The 17,546-nt window shown below is 36.4% G+C and overlaps 1 protein-coding gene across 3 annotated transcripts in view; it reads right to left on the bottom strand.

Annotated features, from left to right (window-relative positions):
* Window positions 1-17,546, bottom strand: part of BBX (BBX high mobility group box domain containing) — a gene marked incomplete at its 3' end in the record, with an annotated part of 85,503 nt that overhangs the window by 14,789 nt on the left and 53,168 nt on the right. For 2 of the 3 annotated variants that reach the window (XM_084231189.1, XM_084231190.1), the window contains exons 8-10: window positions 16,249-17,257; window positions 15,147-15,285; window positions 12,077-12,225 (exon numbers count right to left, since the gene is read on the bottom strand). In XM_084231189.1, coding sequence (XP_084087315.1) covers window positions 12,077-12,225; window positions 15,147-15,285; window positions 16,249-17,257 — 1,297 coding nt within the window. Of the gene's footprint in view, window positions 1-587; window positions 678-12,076; window positions 12,226-15,146; window positions 15,286-16,248; window positions 17,258-17,546 lie in introns of all 3 variants that reach the window. The other variant, XM_084231188.1, reaches the window with a different exon arrangement.

The raw sequence follows: 17,546 nt of genomic DNA, 5'->3' as shown, positions 1-17,546 counted from the left end.
GGAGGGCAGAGTGCAATGTGTCTCTAGTGCCCCCTTGGAAATAACAGCTGTGTGACTCAAGAGCAGGGAAGAAGACTCTGGCAAGAGATGAAGTACACAGAGGGGGAAAAAAAAGAGAGAGGTTATGACTTGACAAGTGATACATGACAAGAATCTTCAAGTGTCACAGAAAGTATAAAATCCGTGGGACTTTCACATGAATATGCAACTGGTAAGGTTTCAGGAAGGAGGAAAATGTGGTCCTGCCAAATAAGAAAAGTCAAAGAAAGTAAGTGGATAGGAGCTCAAAAAGACTAAATTACAAAATGTACCAAATATAGATGAGAAAGAACAATTTTAGGATTCATATGGAATTCTGAAAATAGACATAAATATGAGAGTTGAGTAGAAATCCAAGTGAAGGAGATCTCTATTTGCAATTAGCTGCAGAGTCTAGAAATAATGAATCCGCCTGCATCAGGAGTGGATGATGCTGAAGCAAGCACAGGGGAGGAAAAGGCAAAGCAGTGTATGGAAGCAATGCTCAGAGATGAAGACATAATGGAAGTGGCTAAGAAACCTTAATGGAGGATGGAAGGCACCAATACCTTTTTCCGGAACATTAGGCTTCTCCTTTTTGTGCTTATATTTGCTGACAATTTTGTGGAATAAGTTCTTTTTCTGAGACTGGAAAGGACCTACAGACAATATTAATATAAATATAATTGAAATTAACAATATTTCATAGAACAAACTACACCCTCCTCCCACCTGTATAATAAGTAAACCGAGTCAGAAGAAATGTCATCTTGTGTTTTTAACTCATCCAACTAGTGCTCAGTGACCTTCCTTTGGCTTCTTTAAAACCCAGGGAGAGGGCCTCCCCTGGTGGCGCAGCGGTGTAAAGCTGCTCGCAGATCTGCAGCGCCGGTTTGATCCCCGGCCGCCAGCAAGGATCCCACATGGCGCCTGCCGCCCGCTGCTCCCCTCAGCAGTGTACTTCGGTCCTTCTGCCTGCTCTGCTCCCCGCTCTGGCTCTGGTAAATCTGCTCACCCTCCCTCGCTTCTGACTGTACCCAGTGCTTGTATAAATAAACAAACAAACAAATAAAATAAATGAATAAATAAATAAATAAATAAAACCGAGGGAGATTTTCCTTACAAATGTATTATTTAGCAGAAGCGTCCATTAGGGCTGCGACTCCCTAAACAGAAACTGCAGATGGAGTGATTCCAGACAGACCGCAAACAATAGTAGTGGAGCAGCTATATTTTGTAATAAAGTTTTATTTTAGATTATTGAGTATCATGAAGGAAAAGATGCCATGGACATTTTAACTTCTCCTAAGAAACTGGTTTTCACAAGGACAACACTGTCAGGTGAAAAGTTTGGTGGGATACGATTTCCTGAAGATATTCTAGGAAGAAAAGGGGGATTACAAAATAGAAAATATTTCCCCCCATTTTCTTCTCTAGGGAGGAGAGAGGAGGGAAATCTCAGATTGTACCTTAGTTTTTTCAGGAGAAGAAAATCAATTGGAGAATCTCTCACCAACTGAAATGGCAACAATGCCAATACCTCCACAAAGCAGGTTGCTTTGTGTATCTTGCTGATATTTCTGTTTGAAACTGACTTATTACTTAATGTAACTTCTGTTTCCTCATCTGTAAATGGCAAAAATGGTGCATAACTCATAGGGTTCATTTGATTTAAAAAATTAGTAGCTCTATAACTTCCCTGTTTACGCACTTACCAGCATCTACACTTACATGTTCTGCCTTCCTTCTAGAAGCAAACTATGCTCCTATATACAATTTTTAATATATTTTGTATTTTAATATTCAGATAATGGTAACCATAACCAGTTTTAGAACATTTTAATCACCTGAAAAATAAATCCCATGTTCTTTTATTATCACCTCTTCCTATCTGCATTTCCCCAGCCCCAAGCAATCCTTCATTTACTTTCTATCTCCATAGATTTTGTCTACTTTGGAAATTTCATACAAATGAAATCATGTAACATGATCTTTTACATAGGATTCTTTCACTTGGTATAATGTTTGAAAGGTTTAATCATGTTGTACTACCTATCAGTATTTTATCGTTTTTTAACATCAATAATACTCCTTTGTTTGACTGCACTAGATTTTGTTTATCCATCTATCAGCTAATAGACATTTGAGTCATTTTCACCTTTTGATTATTATAACCAAAACTGTTATGAGCACTCATAACAAGCTTTTATGTGGGCATTTGTATTATTCTTCTTGAACATATTCCTAAGAGTACAACTGGCAATGTCACTATGATAACTCTACCATTGACTGCCAAATTGTTGAGGATTCTTGACAACACTTGTTATTATCTATCATTTTGATTATAACCATCATAAGGATGTGAAGTAGTATCTCCTTCATTGTGGTTCTGACATGCACTTCACTGCTGACTAACCATGTTAAGCATCCTTTCATATGTTTACTGGCTATTTGTGTACCTTCTTTGGAGAAATGTCTATTCAGATCATTTGCCCATTTTAAAACTGAGTTGATTTTTTCTGATAGAATTCTTTATATATTCTAGATAAAAACCTTTTATCAGGTGTGATTTGCAAATATTTTTTCACCTTCTGTGGGATTTTTACTTAGTGTTTTTTGAAGCACAAAAAATTTAAATTTTTATATAATTTATCTGTTTTTTATTGCTTTGGCATTTTGATGTCAAATCATAAGATGGATCCATTGCCAAATCTATCATCGCTGAGACTTATGTTTCTTTTTTAAGTTCAACAGTTTTATCTCTTACATATAAGTCTTTGACCTATTTCAAGCTAATATTTGTATACTGTGTGAGCTAAAAAATTAGGATCCAGCTTTATTATTTATGTGTGGATATCTAGGTGTGCCATCATCATATTTTGAAAAGACTTTTTTCCCCACTGAATAGTTTTTGCATACTTACTGAAAATATTTTGACCAATGATATATGTCCATTTCTAAGCCCTTTAAAATTTTCATTTCAGGGCCTCCCCGGTGGCGCAGCGGTTGAGCGCTGGGTTGCGAAGCTGCCCACAGCCTCTGCAATGCCAGTTTGATCCCCGGCTGCTCCCTGGCCACTGGAGGAGGGTCCCACATGGTGCGTGGACCTCTCCTGCCGCCCGCTGCTCCCATCAGCAGTGTACTTCGGTCCTTCTGCCTGCTCTGCTCTCCGCTCTGGCTCTGGTGAATTTTCTTACCCTCCCGCGCTTCTGACTGTACCCAGTGTTTATATAAATAAATAAATAAATAAATCTTTAAAAATAATTTAAAAAATATATATAAATAAATAAAATTTTCATTTCATTCCCTACATTTCTATTTGTATACTGGTACTACACTATCTTGATCACTATTTTTTTATAGCCATTTTTGATATCAAGAGGGTTGTTTGTTTTGGCTATTCTGAATCCCTAGCAATTCCAAATTAATTTTAGGACCATATGTTAACCTCTATAAAGACATGTGTTTCCATCTTAACAACTGTCTTCTGATTCATGAACATCGGATACTTCCATTTACTTCAATGGTCTTTCACTGACATTTCTATAGTTTTCAATGTGTTGGACTTCTTTTGTTAAATTTATTTCTAGGGAATTTATTCATTTTGACATTATTGTAAATGGAATTATTTGTCCAGATTGTTGGATCCGAGTGTATAGAAAAACACTGGTTTTTGTACAGTGTTTTTTGTATAATGTTCTTGTATCCATCCTGTAACCTTGCTGAGCCAAAAGTTATTTTGTATTACCTACAAAAGTGTCCTGGTGGGTTGCTTAGGTGTCCTACATAAAAGACTATTTACAAAAGTTATTTGTAAATAGAAACAGTTTTTCTTCTTCATTTCTATAATCTGGATTTTCTTGTTAATTCCCCCAGCTAGAACTTCTAATAGAAAGTTGAATATAAATGGAGTGAGTGGATATCCTCATCTTGTTTCCTCATCTTAGGGGGAGAGCATTCAATCTTTCACCATTAAGTATTATGCTAGTTATGGGTTTAATACAGTAGCCCGTTATCAGGCTGAGGAAGCTCCCTTCTATTCTGAGTATTTTAATGTTACCACAGAAGGGTGGTGGGGGTTGTCAAATTTTTTTAACATCTACTGATAACATGATGTGGTTTTTATTTTTTGTTCTATTGACATGGTACAATGCATTAACAGAGTTTTGCAAATTAAACCAATCTTGCATTCCTGAAATAAAATCCCACTTGATAATAGTGTACAGTTCTTTTTATTTGTTGATAGATTTGGTTTGTTATTATTTGAGGATTTTTGTGGCCACATTTGAAAGAGAGGTTGGACTGTAGTTTCTCTTTCTTGTGATGTATTTGCTTAATTTTAACATTGGCTTTATAGAATGAATTGGAAAGTATTTCTTCCTCTTCTAATTTTTGAATGAGTTTGTAAAAAGAAAGGTAAATTAATTCTTTTTAAGTGTTTCGTAGAATTCATCAGTGAAGTGGTCTATCTGGGTTTGTTGTTTTTTTCTGGGTGCTTAATGATTACCAAATTCATTTTCCTGACTAATTATAGCTCTATTCAGATTATTTCTTCTTAAGTCTGTCTTGATAGTCTGTGTCTTTCTAGTGATGGCCCATCTCATGTGGGTTGTAGAATTTATTGGCATACAATTGTATTCATAGTATTCCTTTCATTCCTGCAAGATTAGTAGTAATAATCCTTTTTACATTTCTGATACCAATGAGTTTTCTCTTTTACTTGATCTAGCTAAAAAGTTCTCAAATTTGTGGTTTTTCATTTTCATTTGTTTTCTCATTTAAATAGATTTATCTCATTAATTTCTTCTCTAGTCTTCATTATTTTCTTGATTCTGCTCCCTTTATGTTTCTTTTTTTTTTTTTTTCACTAAGAAGGTATAAGATTAGGCTATACCTAATCTTGAGATCTTCTTTTTTTCATTTTTTCCCCCAAAGATTTATTTATTTATGCATACAAGAGCTGGAGCACAGGCCAGAGACACAGGGGTGGGGGGGGGTGAGAGGATTCACCAGAGACAGAGTGGGGAGCAGACCAGGCAGACTGACTGAAATACACTGCTGAGGGGAGCAGTGGGCGAGACAGGAGCGGTCCGCCTCGCCATGTGGGTTACTCCCTGGCCGGCTGGGAATCGAACTTGTGCTACAGAGGCTGCAGATTGCTTTATAGTGCACTGTTTATCCCTCTGTGCCACCAGGGAGGCCCTTTCATTTTTTTAAAAGATTTATTTATTTATTTATACATACTAGAGCTGGAGTACAGGCCAGAGGTGTGGGGGTGGAGGTGAGAGGATTCACCAGAGACAGAGTAAGGAACAGAACAAGAGGATTGACTGAAATACACTGCTGAGGAGAGCAGTGGATGAGACAGGTCTGCTGCGCCATGTGGGTTAGCTCCTGCCAGCTGGGATCGAACTCATGCTGTACTGTAGTGGCTGTGGATACCTTCACAGAGCTGTGACTTAAGCCCCTATGCCACCAGGGAGGCCCTCTTTCTTCTTTCTTAATATATATACCTTTATAGCTATAAATTTATAACTAAGCTCTAAGCATTGTGCTACCTATCTCTTATAAATTTTGGTATGGATGTTGTCATCTCAAAGCAGTTTCTAATTTCCTTATTGGTTTCTTCTATGACCTTGTCTATTGGTTATTTGTAAGCGTGTTTTTTAATTTCCATACATTTGTGAGTTTCCCCAATTTTTCCCACTGTTGATTTTTAGTTTCATTTCATTACAGTCAGGAAACAGTTTGTATTATTTAAATCCTTTTAAATTTATGGATTAATTGTATGGCCTAGCATATGGTTGACTCTGGAGTTTGCTTCATGTACATGTGAGAAAAATGTCTTTTCTGCTATTGTTGGGTGGAGTGCTCTAAATATGTCCCTTCGATCTAGTTGGTACATAGTATTAAAGTCTTCTTCCTTTTTTATCTCTTGTCTAGTTGTTCTAGCAAACCTATTCTTTTTTTCCATAGCATTTTTTACCATCTAACCCATGATATGCTTTCCTTACTGTTCAAGCTTGTATATTATCTGTTATCCCCACCATAATGTAACTTCTATAGTAGCAGGGTTCCTTATTTTCATTCTGTGTGCCAAGAAAGGTGCTTAGTATTGGACTGGTTCTCAATATTTCTTGAATGAATAAATAAATAAATAAAGCACTGCTTGGCACAACAAGCTCAAGAAATGACAGGTATTACTATTATTACTTTATTTACTACAAAGCTGTAAAAGTGTGTTTTAATCATTACACCACATCATCCTTCTAAGCAATGAATAGCAAATAATTCTGAATTTGCTGCTGGTGGTTTGAGATTAAAGTAGAAAATGCCTCGTTGTTAGTTTTCTTCTTTTTGGTGGGGCGGGGGAGTGAGCAACAAGGGAAAGAAAATAAACTTAACAATCACAAAGGAAATATATCAGGTGTACACACTGCACTAATATTACAGGCATTCTTTATAATCCATTAGCAATCAATGCCTCATGCATATTTTATACAACCCAGGAAACTGCGGACTGGTGCACCTGCATGACAGATACATGGACAATCACAGAAGAAAGAAGAAAAACAATTTTGAGACTTCTCGGGACCATACAGAGCCTACTGATTTACCTATAGGAAGATAATAATAAAGCTGGCTTATAGGGAGAATGATTCCTGTATTCATTGCTGTATATAAAGACAATGTATATGAACTACTGTTCACAGAAGAACACTGATTTGATGCATGGAATGGGTTAGGAAAGTAGAAAAGGATACTTATTTTCAGATCCAACCACGTTCAGAAAAATCTAACAAGTACAATTTAAGGACAAAGCTAAAGATAGAGCTTGTCAATACTAACAGCAACAAAAAGAACATCCAGAGTTGTTTTAGACAAGGAGTTTTTGTAAACTAACATTTTTAAGCTTCCTTGTTCATAACCATCCCTACACTACAGCTATAAAATGAATCTAAGTATATGACAACTTAGATAAAAAAACTACAATGACAAACTTGAAGGAGTAAGAGATAGGTATAATTGTAGTCACTGAAAAGCAGCAATTTTAGAGTCAAGAAGCGAACAGTTTGATTTCTGCCCACCAATATGGGACATATGTTTGATATTCTGTCTAAAGAAATTGTATTAATGTAGAAATGTCCATGTGGGAAAAAGAAAGTAGGAAGTCAAAAGCAGAGGAAAGAATTTTGAGAAGAAATCATTCAGAAAACAAAGAGTTGGCAACTGCTTTCACCAAACTACCACCTCAAGTTTCCATCCCATCCCTCCCTCATCTTCCTAACAAATTTCTTTAGAGTCTTTGCATCCGCTTTCTGCTTCCTCTGACTAAATCACTTGTTTTTGACATGTACTGTGACTCCCTTAAGGTTTTAGGCAGGTAGGCCTGTATTTTCAGAATTATCAATCTTCTCTGCACCCCAATTTCATAACTGCATAGAAAAGAGACAAGCCACAATCTGAGAGGATAAAAGTGTTGTCATCAAGACATTAATATCCAGAACATTAATGTTATTCACAGTTTGCTGAGAAATGGACATTTGAGGGGTTAGAAACCATAGTGAGAAAAGAGCCTGGTCTGATAATTTTTTCAAGGTAGGCAGGTAAGAAGAATTAAGTGAACCATGGTGTTTTTAGAGCTATTGTAGGAAACAAATGCTTGATTCAAATTATGCCCAGGTGCTACACTTTCAGGTTTTTAAGTTTTATAAAGAGCAGGGATTTTCTTTTTTTCACACTTTTTTTTAAAAATTTTGCATATAGGAACTTGGGTATAGGCCAGAGATGTGGAGAGAGGATTCACTAGTGATAACGTGGGGAGCAAAACAGGCGGATCTACTGAGATATACCACAGGCGAGACAGGAGAGGTCTGCTGCACTATGTGGATTAGCTCCCTGGCCAGGGATCAAACTTAAGGTACAGTGTTGATAGCACTGAGACTTAACCCCTTGGCCACCAGGGAGCTCCGGGATTTTATTCTCAGACTAGGCTGTCTTTTTTGTAATGGACACATAAGTCATGAATAACCAGTAAAACAATAAATTCACTCGCAATAATTTACAGCAAAGTGCTCGCAGCTGCTCAGCATGGATCTGCTACTTGATTAAGTTCAAGTAATCAACCACAATCAATTTAAGGCTCTTTGAGGGGAAGGAGCCACCTCATTGGGCTGTACAGGCATGGCTTATTAAGGAACCGGGGATTCTATCAGGTATACCTTTGACATCTGAAAATGTGCTGTCTCACCAAGTCCTGAAAAGGTTTGGTGGCAATGAAGACTCTCAAACAATTACAGGGCAAACTACAGAGTTCTGTCCAACCGAGAAGCTGTAGCTGCCTGGCTGGAAGGTTGGCCTGGCTGTCATCATGGCACAGTTCTCTGTTCCTAGCTATCATCAGGTTCACTGGATCCCAAACAAGGCATTCTGTCCCCAACCTTACATTTTGTGAACCTGCTTTTTTGCATACCACTGTGATTTTCCTTTTTTAAACTCAAATCTGTAACCATCTGAAATTCCAATCTTAAAATGTAAGTGTGGACTGGAACAAAATGGGAGAGACCAAGAGAATGTTCAATTATAGGCTAGGGAACAATGTGAGAAAATGGAAAAAAGAGAGGAGAAGTGAAGTCAAGGGTCAAGCGAGGACATAATTTAAAGACTCTAAATTGAATCCAATTTATTTTTTCTCTGTGACCCTACTTTGTTTGAAAATTACTATTTTGCAGAGCACTGTGATTCCTGATACTTCCATAAAAAGTGCTTCATACACAGTGTAGTTAAAATCATGTCAAAACAAATCTAGAAGTTACATTAAATCTGGATTAAGTTTTAAAGCTTTCATTTCAATAAACAAAAGCAATTTTGAGAGATGAACACTAAAAAACACTGTCGGAATGGGCTGCTTAAACTGAACTGCATTGTTTGTTAGATTACAATTTCATAATTTGTTATAGAAGTAAAGGTAAATTCTAAAGTCATCAGGCTCTGCCTGAGCACAATTGGAAGGAGGTGGCATTTTCATTATAGAGTATCACTGTAGACCCATTACACAGACATAAAGGACAGGGAAGAGATACTGGAGGGAACAATGGAAAAGGGAAAGAGACTACCTCAAACTCCAGACATAAATGAGGGACCACTGTGAAAAAAGAAGCATAAACCCAAGCAAGTACTATGATTTTTGAGATTCCTAAATGTGTAAGTGCATTCATAGTCATTTCTTCTAGAAATCCTATTTTAGAAAAATTTCTATATACATTTTATATGATATGGAGTAGCTAAAAAAAAAAATAGTTCAAGTCTGGGAAAAAATATAGGGTAATTCTGAATAACTATAGGAGAAAATAAAATATAGATAAATGACAAAATTATTAGAGGAAAATGAGCTTTCCCATGGACAAATGCTCTTTTACTAATGAACTAATGATCTCATACACAGTGTTTGCTTCGAACAATTCATTATGCAAAGGTGCAAAAGGTCTAGAGTCTAAGAAAACAATCTCCTCTATCCTCTAAAGACCAGGCAATTACAGCACAGCTGGTATGATAATTTCATTAATAACTTGTAGGATAGTACATTGGTGCTGATGCCAAATTACAATCAGCGACAAATACTATTTCTTTAGTTTGCTAAATAGAGAATATATTATTTAATTTCTGCTTTATTTAATTGCACTTTGCTCCATGAGTCAGAAAGCAGAACAAAAATGCAAGTCTTAGAAGACTTCCCACCTACATTTTTATTGATATACTATAGAAGAACCAGGGCCTCTCTGGTGGCCTAGGGGTTAATTCTCAGCACTATCACCTGTATGGCCTGAGTTCAATCCCCAGCCAGGGAGCTAACCCACATGGTGCAGCAGACCTCTCCTGTCTTGTCCACTGATCCCCTTAGCAGTGTGTTTCAGTAAATCTGCCTGTTCTGCTCCCCACTCTTTCTTTGGTGAGTCCTCTTACCACCACCCCCTCCAACTCTGGCCTGTACCCTAGTTCTTCTACACAAAAATAAATAAAATATTTTTTAAAAGAAAAAGAAAAAGAACCAGTGACTGTGCCTTCAGAGGTATAAGGAATAGTTAAGATAATACCGTATGAAAAAGAATCCAAAGCTCCAAAAGCTATTTCTCTTCAAAAGAAATACTATTAATCTTGGATGGGAAGGGAAAAATAACAGAAAACTAACACCCAAAAGATGATTTTAAGAAAATAGATCCTAACTTTAGGGTTTTATAGCCGTATAAAAACCAAGTCTGTTGTTACATTCCTTGATAGATCAACTTCAGAGCTCTCAAGTAAATGTCAAGAATTACAGGAAGTGAAGGAAGAGACTACATCCTGCACCTCCATCAAGTTCCATTTTAATGATTGGTCAGGTATTTATCAGCACCTTTAAATCCCAGAATTACAGGAACTCAAGATAACTAATATCTCGGGGCTCATGAACTACTTTGCCTATTCCTAAATAACTTTAGGGCACAGAGATTGTCATTACATTTGATAATCCATTATGGTGCTCAGCTACCTACCGGCCAATAAGGCTACTTCATTTTTTTCCTACCTATTTTGGAAGATTCTCCATACAACTCTGTATTATTTTCCCAGGTGAGAAAACTTGGTAATGTAACATTTCTTTTTAGTTCTTTATTAACTAGACTTGTTTTTATTAACCACACAGAAAATTGGACTAATTCTAAAATCACTTTAAGTTCTTCTCTGAGTTTAATCACAAAGGGGGAATTTTCTTCAGCCTTTCAGAATCATCTTGAGATATAGATCTCAAAGCAATCCTCCTCAGTCCTGTCAATTCTAGTGCACAAAGGATGTTTAGGTCTGGAGGGACAAAGGTTTAGGTTTCTTCAGAGGAGAAACCATAATTTTCCATAGGTATATACTTTAATCTTTCAAAATTCAAGAAATAGTATTTCTTCATTAATATTTATCTGAAATCATTATCCATGATTGTTAGAATTTAGCCAAGATTTATATAAAGATAAATATCTATCTAAAATACACAAAAGGGAGTTAATCTGATTTGACATAAAGCAGGCAATAGGCAATTACTGTAACAGGGTAATTAATAATAAGAACTCCCCCATCGAATCTTGATGAAAATTTAATCCTGAAAGTATGAAAAGCTTGGCCAAACCAGTTCATCTCTCCATTCATTGCTCTTATAGGAGAGCTAACCAGATGAAGTCTTTCAGGCTATCTGGTAAGCTAGAGGTATGTTTTTCCCACCAATCTTTAAAGTAAAACCAGAAGGCAAGTTTCTCAAAGGGAGGAATACTGTTATTTTGAGCAGGACAATCCTTCATTGTGCTTGAGGCAGGTTAGGAAGGTAGGCAGGTTACGAAGTTTAGAAAATCAGCCCTTGCCTCACAAAACCAACAGTGATCCCAGGTGCTGAGACCACTCAAAATACTCCCACACTCTTTAACACCCTCCCACCCCCATCTTGGAACTACTGTGTTGGCCCTCATTAGTGCTGAGATCTACACAAGTCATGTTTCATTTTTAAAGTTTCCTTCATATACACAAGCAAAAACCTGATATTCTTAAAAATGAATATTGTAAATGTACCATTTTTATAAATTTAACAAAGCCAATTAAAAATATATTTTGCTGAAGTACTATAAGGAGTTCCATCTCATTTCATTTATACTGCCTATTAGGTGAACAGAAGTCTAATCCGTTGCAGACACAGGGAACAGAACAATTAAACCCAGCAGTTTGTGCTCAGCAAAAGCTCAACATCCTAAGTAAGAATTCTGGAGAGCAGAAGACCATGTGTTAACACTTTCAAAAAAGCTATATACCTTTAAGTGCAAACATAGAGATTGAAATGCCAAAGGACAGAATCTGTAGAGAATTAAAAGGAACGAATCAGGAAGGGAGAGAGAAGTGAGACAGGACCCGAGATAAAGTAGCCTGAAATTCCAACTCACTAGGGTCTCAGTTCTAACCATCTACATACTGAGACGGAGCTGTCCAGCTGAGAGGGGTTTAGCTGAAATTCTGAACACAATAAAGGAAGATACAGCACACATCTAACCTTTGCTGGTTTTAGTCGGTTCTGAGGACATGTTTCCTGTCTTCTTCTTTTTCCTTGGGACAGGGACACATTTCCGGTCAAATGTAATAGGACTATATTGAGGGAGGCTGTTGAATTTCTTTTCAAATTCTTCATCCAGCTTTGCTGAGCTAAAGAAAGGGAAAGGAAGGTAGCTGATCAGTACATGATGTAAATATTTGAACAGAAAATGATACAAGATATATTAGGATATTCCATTTCAAAACAAGTCTCTGAGAATTAGGGAACTGTTGATAAATTCTGTGAAAGGGTAGAACACATCTATTTAGAAATGTTTGAGAAGATTTAACAACACAATTTTCTTAATAAACTCACATGACAGGTCACATTATTACCTTAGAAAAATAGAAACATGTAAAATTATTTTTGAAGTGGTGAATTTGCCATTTTCTCCATGTGCATAAGAATTTTTCATAAAGTTCAGTACAAGGCATATTCTTTCCAAACGGTTTCTTATTGATATATATGTATTTTGAAAGCTTAACATGGTATTAGAAATTCTGTAAGATTAGGCTTTTTTTTTTAACCTATTGACTAGTACTTGGTTAAAACAGAAAGAAAATATAAACAAATCCTTGAATATTAAGAAAAAAATTCTCTCAGCGATGACCAGGACAAGGATAAACCACTTAATGAGAAATACAAAGCCAGTTTTCAGTGAACACCCTGGCAGAAAGGCGACACCACTTTAATGCAAACAACAAATGATTTCAGAAATGCCACCAGCAAAACTGGGAAATCCCTGGGCTGGTTTTGACTGCCTCTAAGGTCCTAACACAGCAATGGCAGCATGCCTGCTGGGCCTGGGGCTGGCTGCTGGCTTTCATTTAGTGAGACTTATTAACTAAGATGCCACCCAAACAGATGGGAGAAGCTGTAGGACAACTGCTGTCCTTGGTAAATGGAAGGCATAATGCAAAGAGAGCAGATTTGAGCCCATGACTTACAAGAAGCTAACGTATGAGACTGCTACCTAAGGGAGGAAAACTTAAGATGGATCCACCTAAAACTGTTCTTAGTTTTGCAGGAATGCACAAAAGTTGGGCAGCATAGACAAGACAGCCAGATGACCAGCAGAATGGTCAAAAGGGAAAGGCTACTAGTATAGTCTACCAAAGCAGCAGAGGGTCATGGGTAGAAGTGATGCTCCTCCCTTAATTGTCTTTTTTCTTTCATGAATGGAATCAGATACTATTAGAAAGCCATCTATAACTTGTGAATTTTCAGTCTGAATAACCCAAACAAAAATGTGCAAATACAAGATAGAACTCATAAGGTGCCTTAAGATTTTTTTTTCCTTTCTTCAACTGGAATTGTCACCTTTCTATTCTTGGCCAAGTCTATAAAATTACAACTGTCAACACTGAATTTTTCTTGGTTACAGTTAGCTAAACAGGTACCGCACTTTCTGTGATTAAAAGATTTAAAATACATATTTAGTAATCTCAGAGAGAACTGACAGGAACTGGCAAATGTCGCTGCTCACGTACTATGTCACCATGTTCTAATGGAGGCAAACCGAGATGGTCTGACTCTGACAGGCCAATAATTAATGAGTGAAAGGGGGGAAGATCAGAGGTTTATTGTTTTAAGTCTGTAGAAAAACCACATATATGCATGTGTTTCCTTAGAAATGATAAAACAAAAACAACCCATACACAAATCTCTTTAGGGTCAAATTTTCAAAAGATTGTTTCACTTTTCTTATCCCTCAAAAAAGACTGGTGAAAACAAAGAAAACTTTCTGTTGGGAAACCTTAGCGCCTTCTCTGTTCCTGAGTACTTCAAAATGTCTGCAAGGACACATCCTCCTTTCTTGATGTGTAGACTTAAAAGGCACTATTTGAAAGTATCACTTGACAGTCACAAATGTTAAGGATTTTCATGTCATTGATGGTGCATAATGTAAGCAAAACTAATCTGAACTACTCTGGGCTTTATAAAAAATTAGGAAGGAAATAAATTATCAATACCATCATCTCAATCAAAATAATCTTGGAAGAATCATCATCATAAGAAATATAATTCCCATTCTCCCATTTTGTGATGACCCAGTCTTAGAATTAATCAGACTTCAAAACACTATAACTTTTAAGGCAAAAATATATTATACCACCAAGAGAAATGCAAACATTTATGAATAAACCAAATATAATACTCCCAATGCATAAAATTTGCATACCTTTAAACATACTTTAGAGAAAATATGGAGAATATTAAAAATGTTAGTTATTTCTATTCAATGTATTCTTTTCAAATTGGGTTAATAAGAAATCTCAAAGGATTTTCCAATAGTACAAGTGAATATGCAGATATTTTTCCTCACCAATATAAAGTACTAGTTCTCTTAACAAAGTACTTTAATTGAAATTGATATTGAGTTTTTGTCACAACATAAAAAAATGAAATAATTCCTAATGGTTTTATCCTGATATGTACTATAGCTTGATACATTTCAATACACATTTAATTACTGAATATTCTCTCTAGGAAAAAGAAAATGTTCTGAGAGAGAATAATCTAGCGAGAAAATATTCAATCTACTATTTTCATCTTAGAGCAACAGAACATAGTTTAAAGAAAACAAGGTTAGCAATAGAAGCAATTTGCTTTACCTACGTGTTCAGCCATCATATTATTTTATAAACATGCATACACATTTAGAAATAATAAGTGAAGTATATACAGTATATAAATGACCAAACTTTAGGTGCGAAAATGTGTCCTGGTAATATGAAAGGATTCACAGTATCACAGAACTAACATATGGTAGACCTCAATTCAAACTTATGGCTCAGTCTAAAATCTACATACTTTGTACTATGTCTAAAGTGTGTATGACTCTGTCACTCATCAACCATATTAACAGCAGGAATCCTGATATATTTGAATTGTATTCCCTCATGTGCTAAGACTGTAGTAAGTACTTAACAAATACTAAAAGAATAAGCAGTTAGTGATCTAGGTTTACCTTGACAATCCTACTATATATGGGGTCTGCACAGTGCTGGCTGTGCTCACAGGCACTTACCCAAGGAGAGAGTCTTCCTTTGACTTTGTCTTCTTGAATTTCTTGCTTCCAGTGGTCCCACTCTGGTTATACGTCCAGCTTTCTTCATTCCAACACCCTTCATGATCAGAGGAATTTCCTTTTCCTGAGCTTCGTTTCCCTAAGGAAATTCAAGAAAGGATGTGCTCATTTATATTGGGATAGGAGAGAAATCACCTTGTTGTTTCAACTTGACCCTGAGGTATAATTTGCATAATGCTATTCATAACTATTAGTATTTCAGTCCTCAGACCACCCTTAATAACAAAACATGCAAAAAAGTGATTTACAGTCTCTTAGATCAGTTGTTTTGTCCTTAACAGGTACTGAACGATTCCAGACAGATTAAGAACATTAGCTTTTCCATTAGAAAAAGAGCCTAAGTTGCAGGAAACCTCTGTTGATAGGTACTATTAATTGCAGTTTTCCCAGGACATATGTAAATGACATCCTTGGTGAACTCAGTAGTCCAAGGATCTTCATTCAGAGCCTTGCCAGACCTATTATTCCTGCACCTCTAGTAGGAATTTAGCTTGGCCAGAGGAAATCATCTGCTCAGACTATATATATTAAGATAGGTGAATTTATACAAAACACTTTAAGGTATACTCGTTATTTGGTTTCTGGGTACTATTTACATTTTAAAGGCCCTTTACTGTAATTATACTTTTGATTACCTAGAGGAAAGGGCTAAGTCATTTCCTTCTGAAGCCTGCAGGTTAAGATTCTGCCAAACATACTGGCTTGATTCAGGAACTCTATCAGTTTAAAGAATCACAATAAGAGTTCCAAACCTGCAATGCAGATCTTTCTGACAAAAAACCCAGCCATACCAGTAAGATAAATAAATTTTTCAATCAAGGCTTAAATTACTTTGGATACAATGTGCAAAGAACTACCTACAAAGCGAATATAAACTCTCCTCAAAGGTGCTAGAAAACAAGTATGCAAAATGAGAAATGCATATGGTGAATGAACCACAAAGAACCATATTGTTCTTCACAGCATTTCTTTTTAGATAAGCCTAAAGGAGGAACTCTGCTAGATTTCCATATTTTTTTTTAGATTTGTAGGTGTCACTTACCTCTGTCAACATTAGCTCGCAGAGAGGTAAGCATGCCCTCAGACACCAGGGTTTTATAAAGAGCACCTTTGCAAGACCTCTCGGATTTCCGGGAACCACAAGTCTCTATTTTTCTGTGACAATCACTGTCCTCAGGCTTGGCCTGTCCTGACAGGCTGGGTGGTAATGCCTCCTCCGTGGGGGTCAATGGTTCTGCTTTTATACCCTCTGGCACCTCACCAGAAATGTTCTTGCTGGCAGGAATATTAATGAAATCTGGAGGTCTTGACTCTTTGGTGGTGTCTGAAGATTTCTCCTTTGACATTTTCTTCTCTCTTGACTTCACTTTTTTCTTTGGTGGCTTGGCATCCAAAATGCTTCCCTTGCCACTTGAGGACGTGCGGACCTTCTTGCGAGGGGTCTCTCCGAGTTTCTCAATGCCCCAGTCTCCCTTTGCAACGGCTTCAATGGTGTATATGACACTCTCGATGTCAGACTCAGAAGACTGCCTCTTTTTGCAAGTCTTCTTGGGTGTGGATTTATCATTTCCGTGTCGATCCATTTTGCTTTTCTTCTTTTTCTTTTTTAGCTTTTCTGGTTTGTTTAATGCTGTGGGATCCTCGATGATCATAATTCCATGAGGATGGCACATGTGATCCTTCCTATTGGGAACATCACTTATTATTATTTTGCTACTGGCAGAGTAAGAAAAATCAGGAAAATGACTACATTTTTGATCTTCCTCTAATTCTTCCTTTTTAATTTCTTTGGGATCTTCCATTTTTATAGCCATTATATCATCCATTTGCAGCTCCTCAAAATTTCTTAATTCCTTAGAATCTCTTACATTTTCCTTAGTTGATTTTTCAAATTCTACTTCTCTATGTAACCTAGCTCCCTCTGTTTTCTCCATTTTTATTTCTCTTTCTTCCTTTCCTTTCTCCAATTCTTTAATTCTTCCACCATCTGATTCTTTCGTCTTTATTAGCTTTGATTCTTCCATTTTCACGCCTTCCGATGCCAGGCACATCTAAAAAGTTTTAAAAAGAGAGAGAACAAAAAATGTCTTCATTATTCTAAATCTGAAATTAGCTTAAACTTTTAAATTATATCCCCTTTTAAGAAGTAATTGAAACAAATTTCGAACTTTACAATAATCACTTCACTGTTGCCGAAATAAATTATTCAAATTAGTAAAAGAATTTGCATATGATGATAAAGTCATTAAACTCTGGACAAGTGTATACCAGAATTCTCATTTTCTAGCCTTATCAGAAGCTTTTCCTGGTGCTTGTTTCCATTTAATGGTGATTTGAAAA

The sequence above is a fragment of the Talpa europaea genome (genome assembly GCF_964194135.1).
Source record: "Talpa europaea genome assembly, chromosome: 4".
Lineage (NCBI taxonomy): Eukaryota > Metazoa > Chordata > Mammalia > Eulipotyphla > Talpidae > Talpa > Talpa europaea.
The sequence above is the reverse complement of the archived record's forward strand: the minus strand, read 5'-3'. Positions and strand labels throughout refer to the sequence as shown.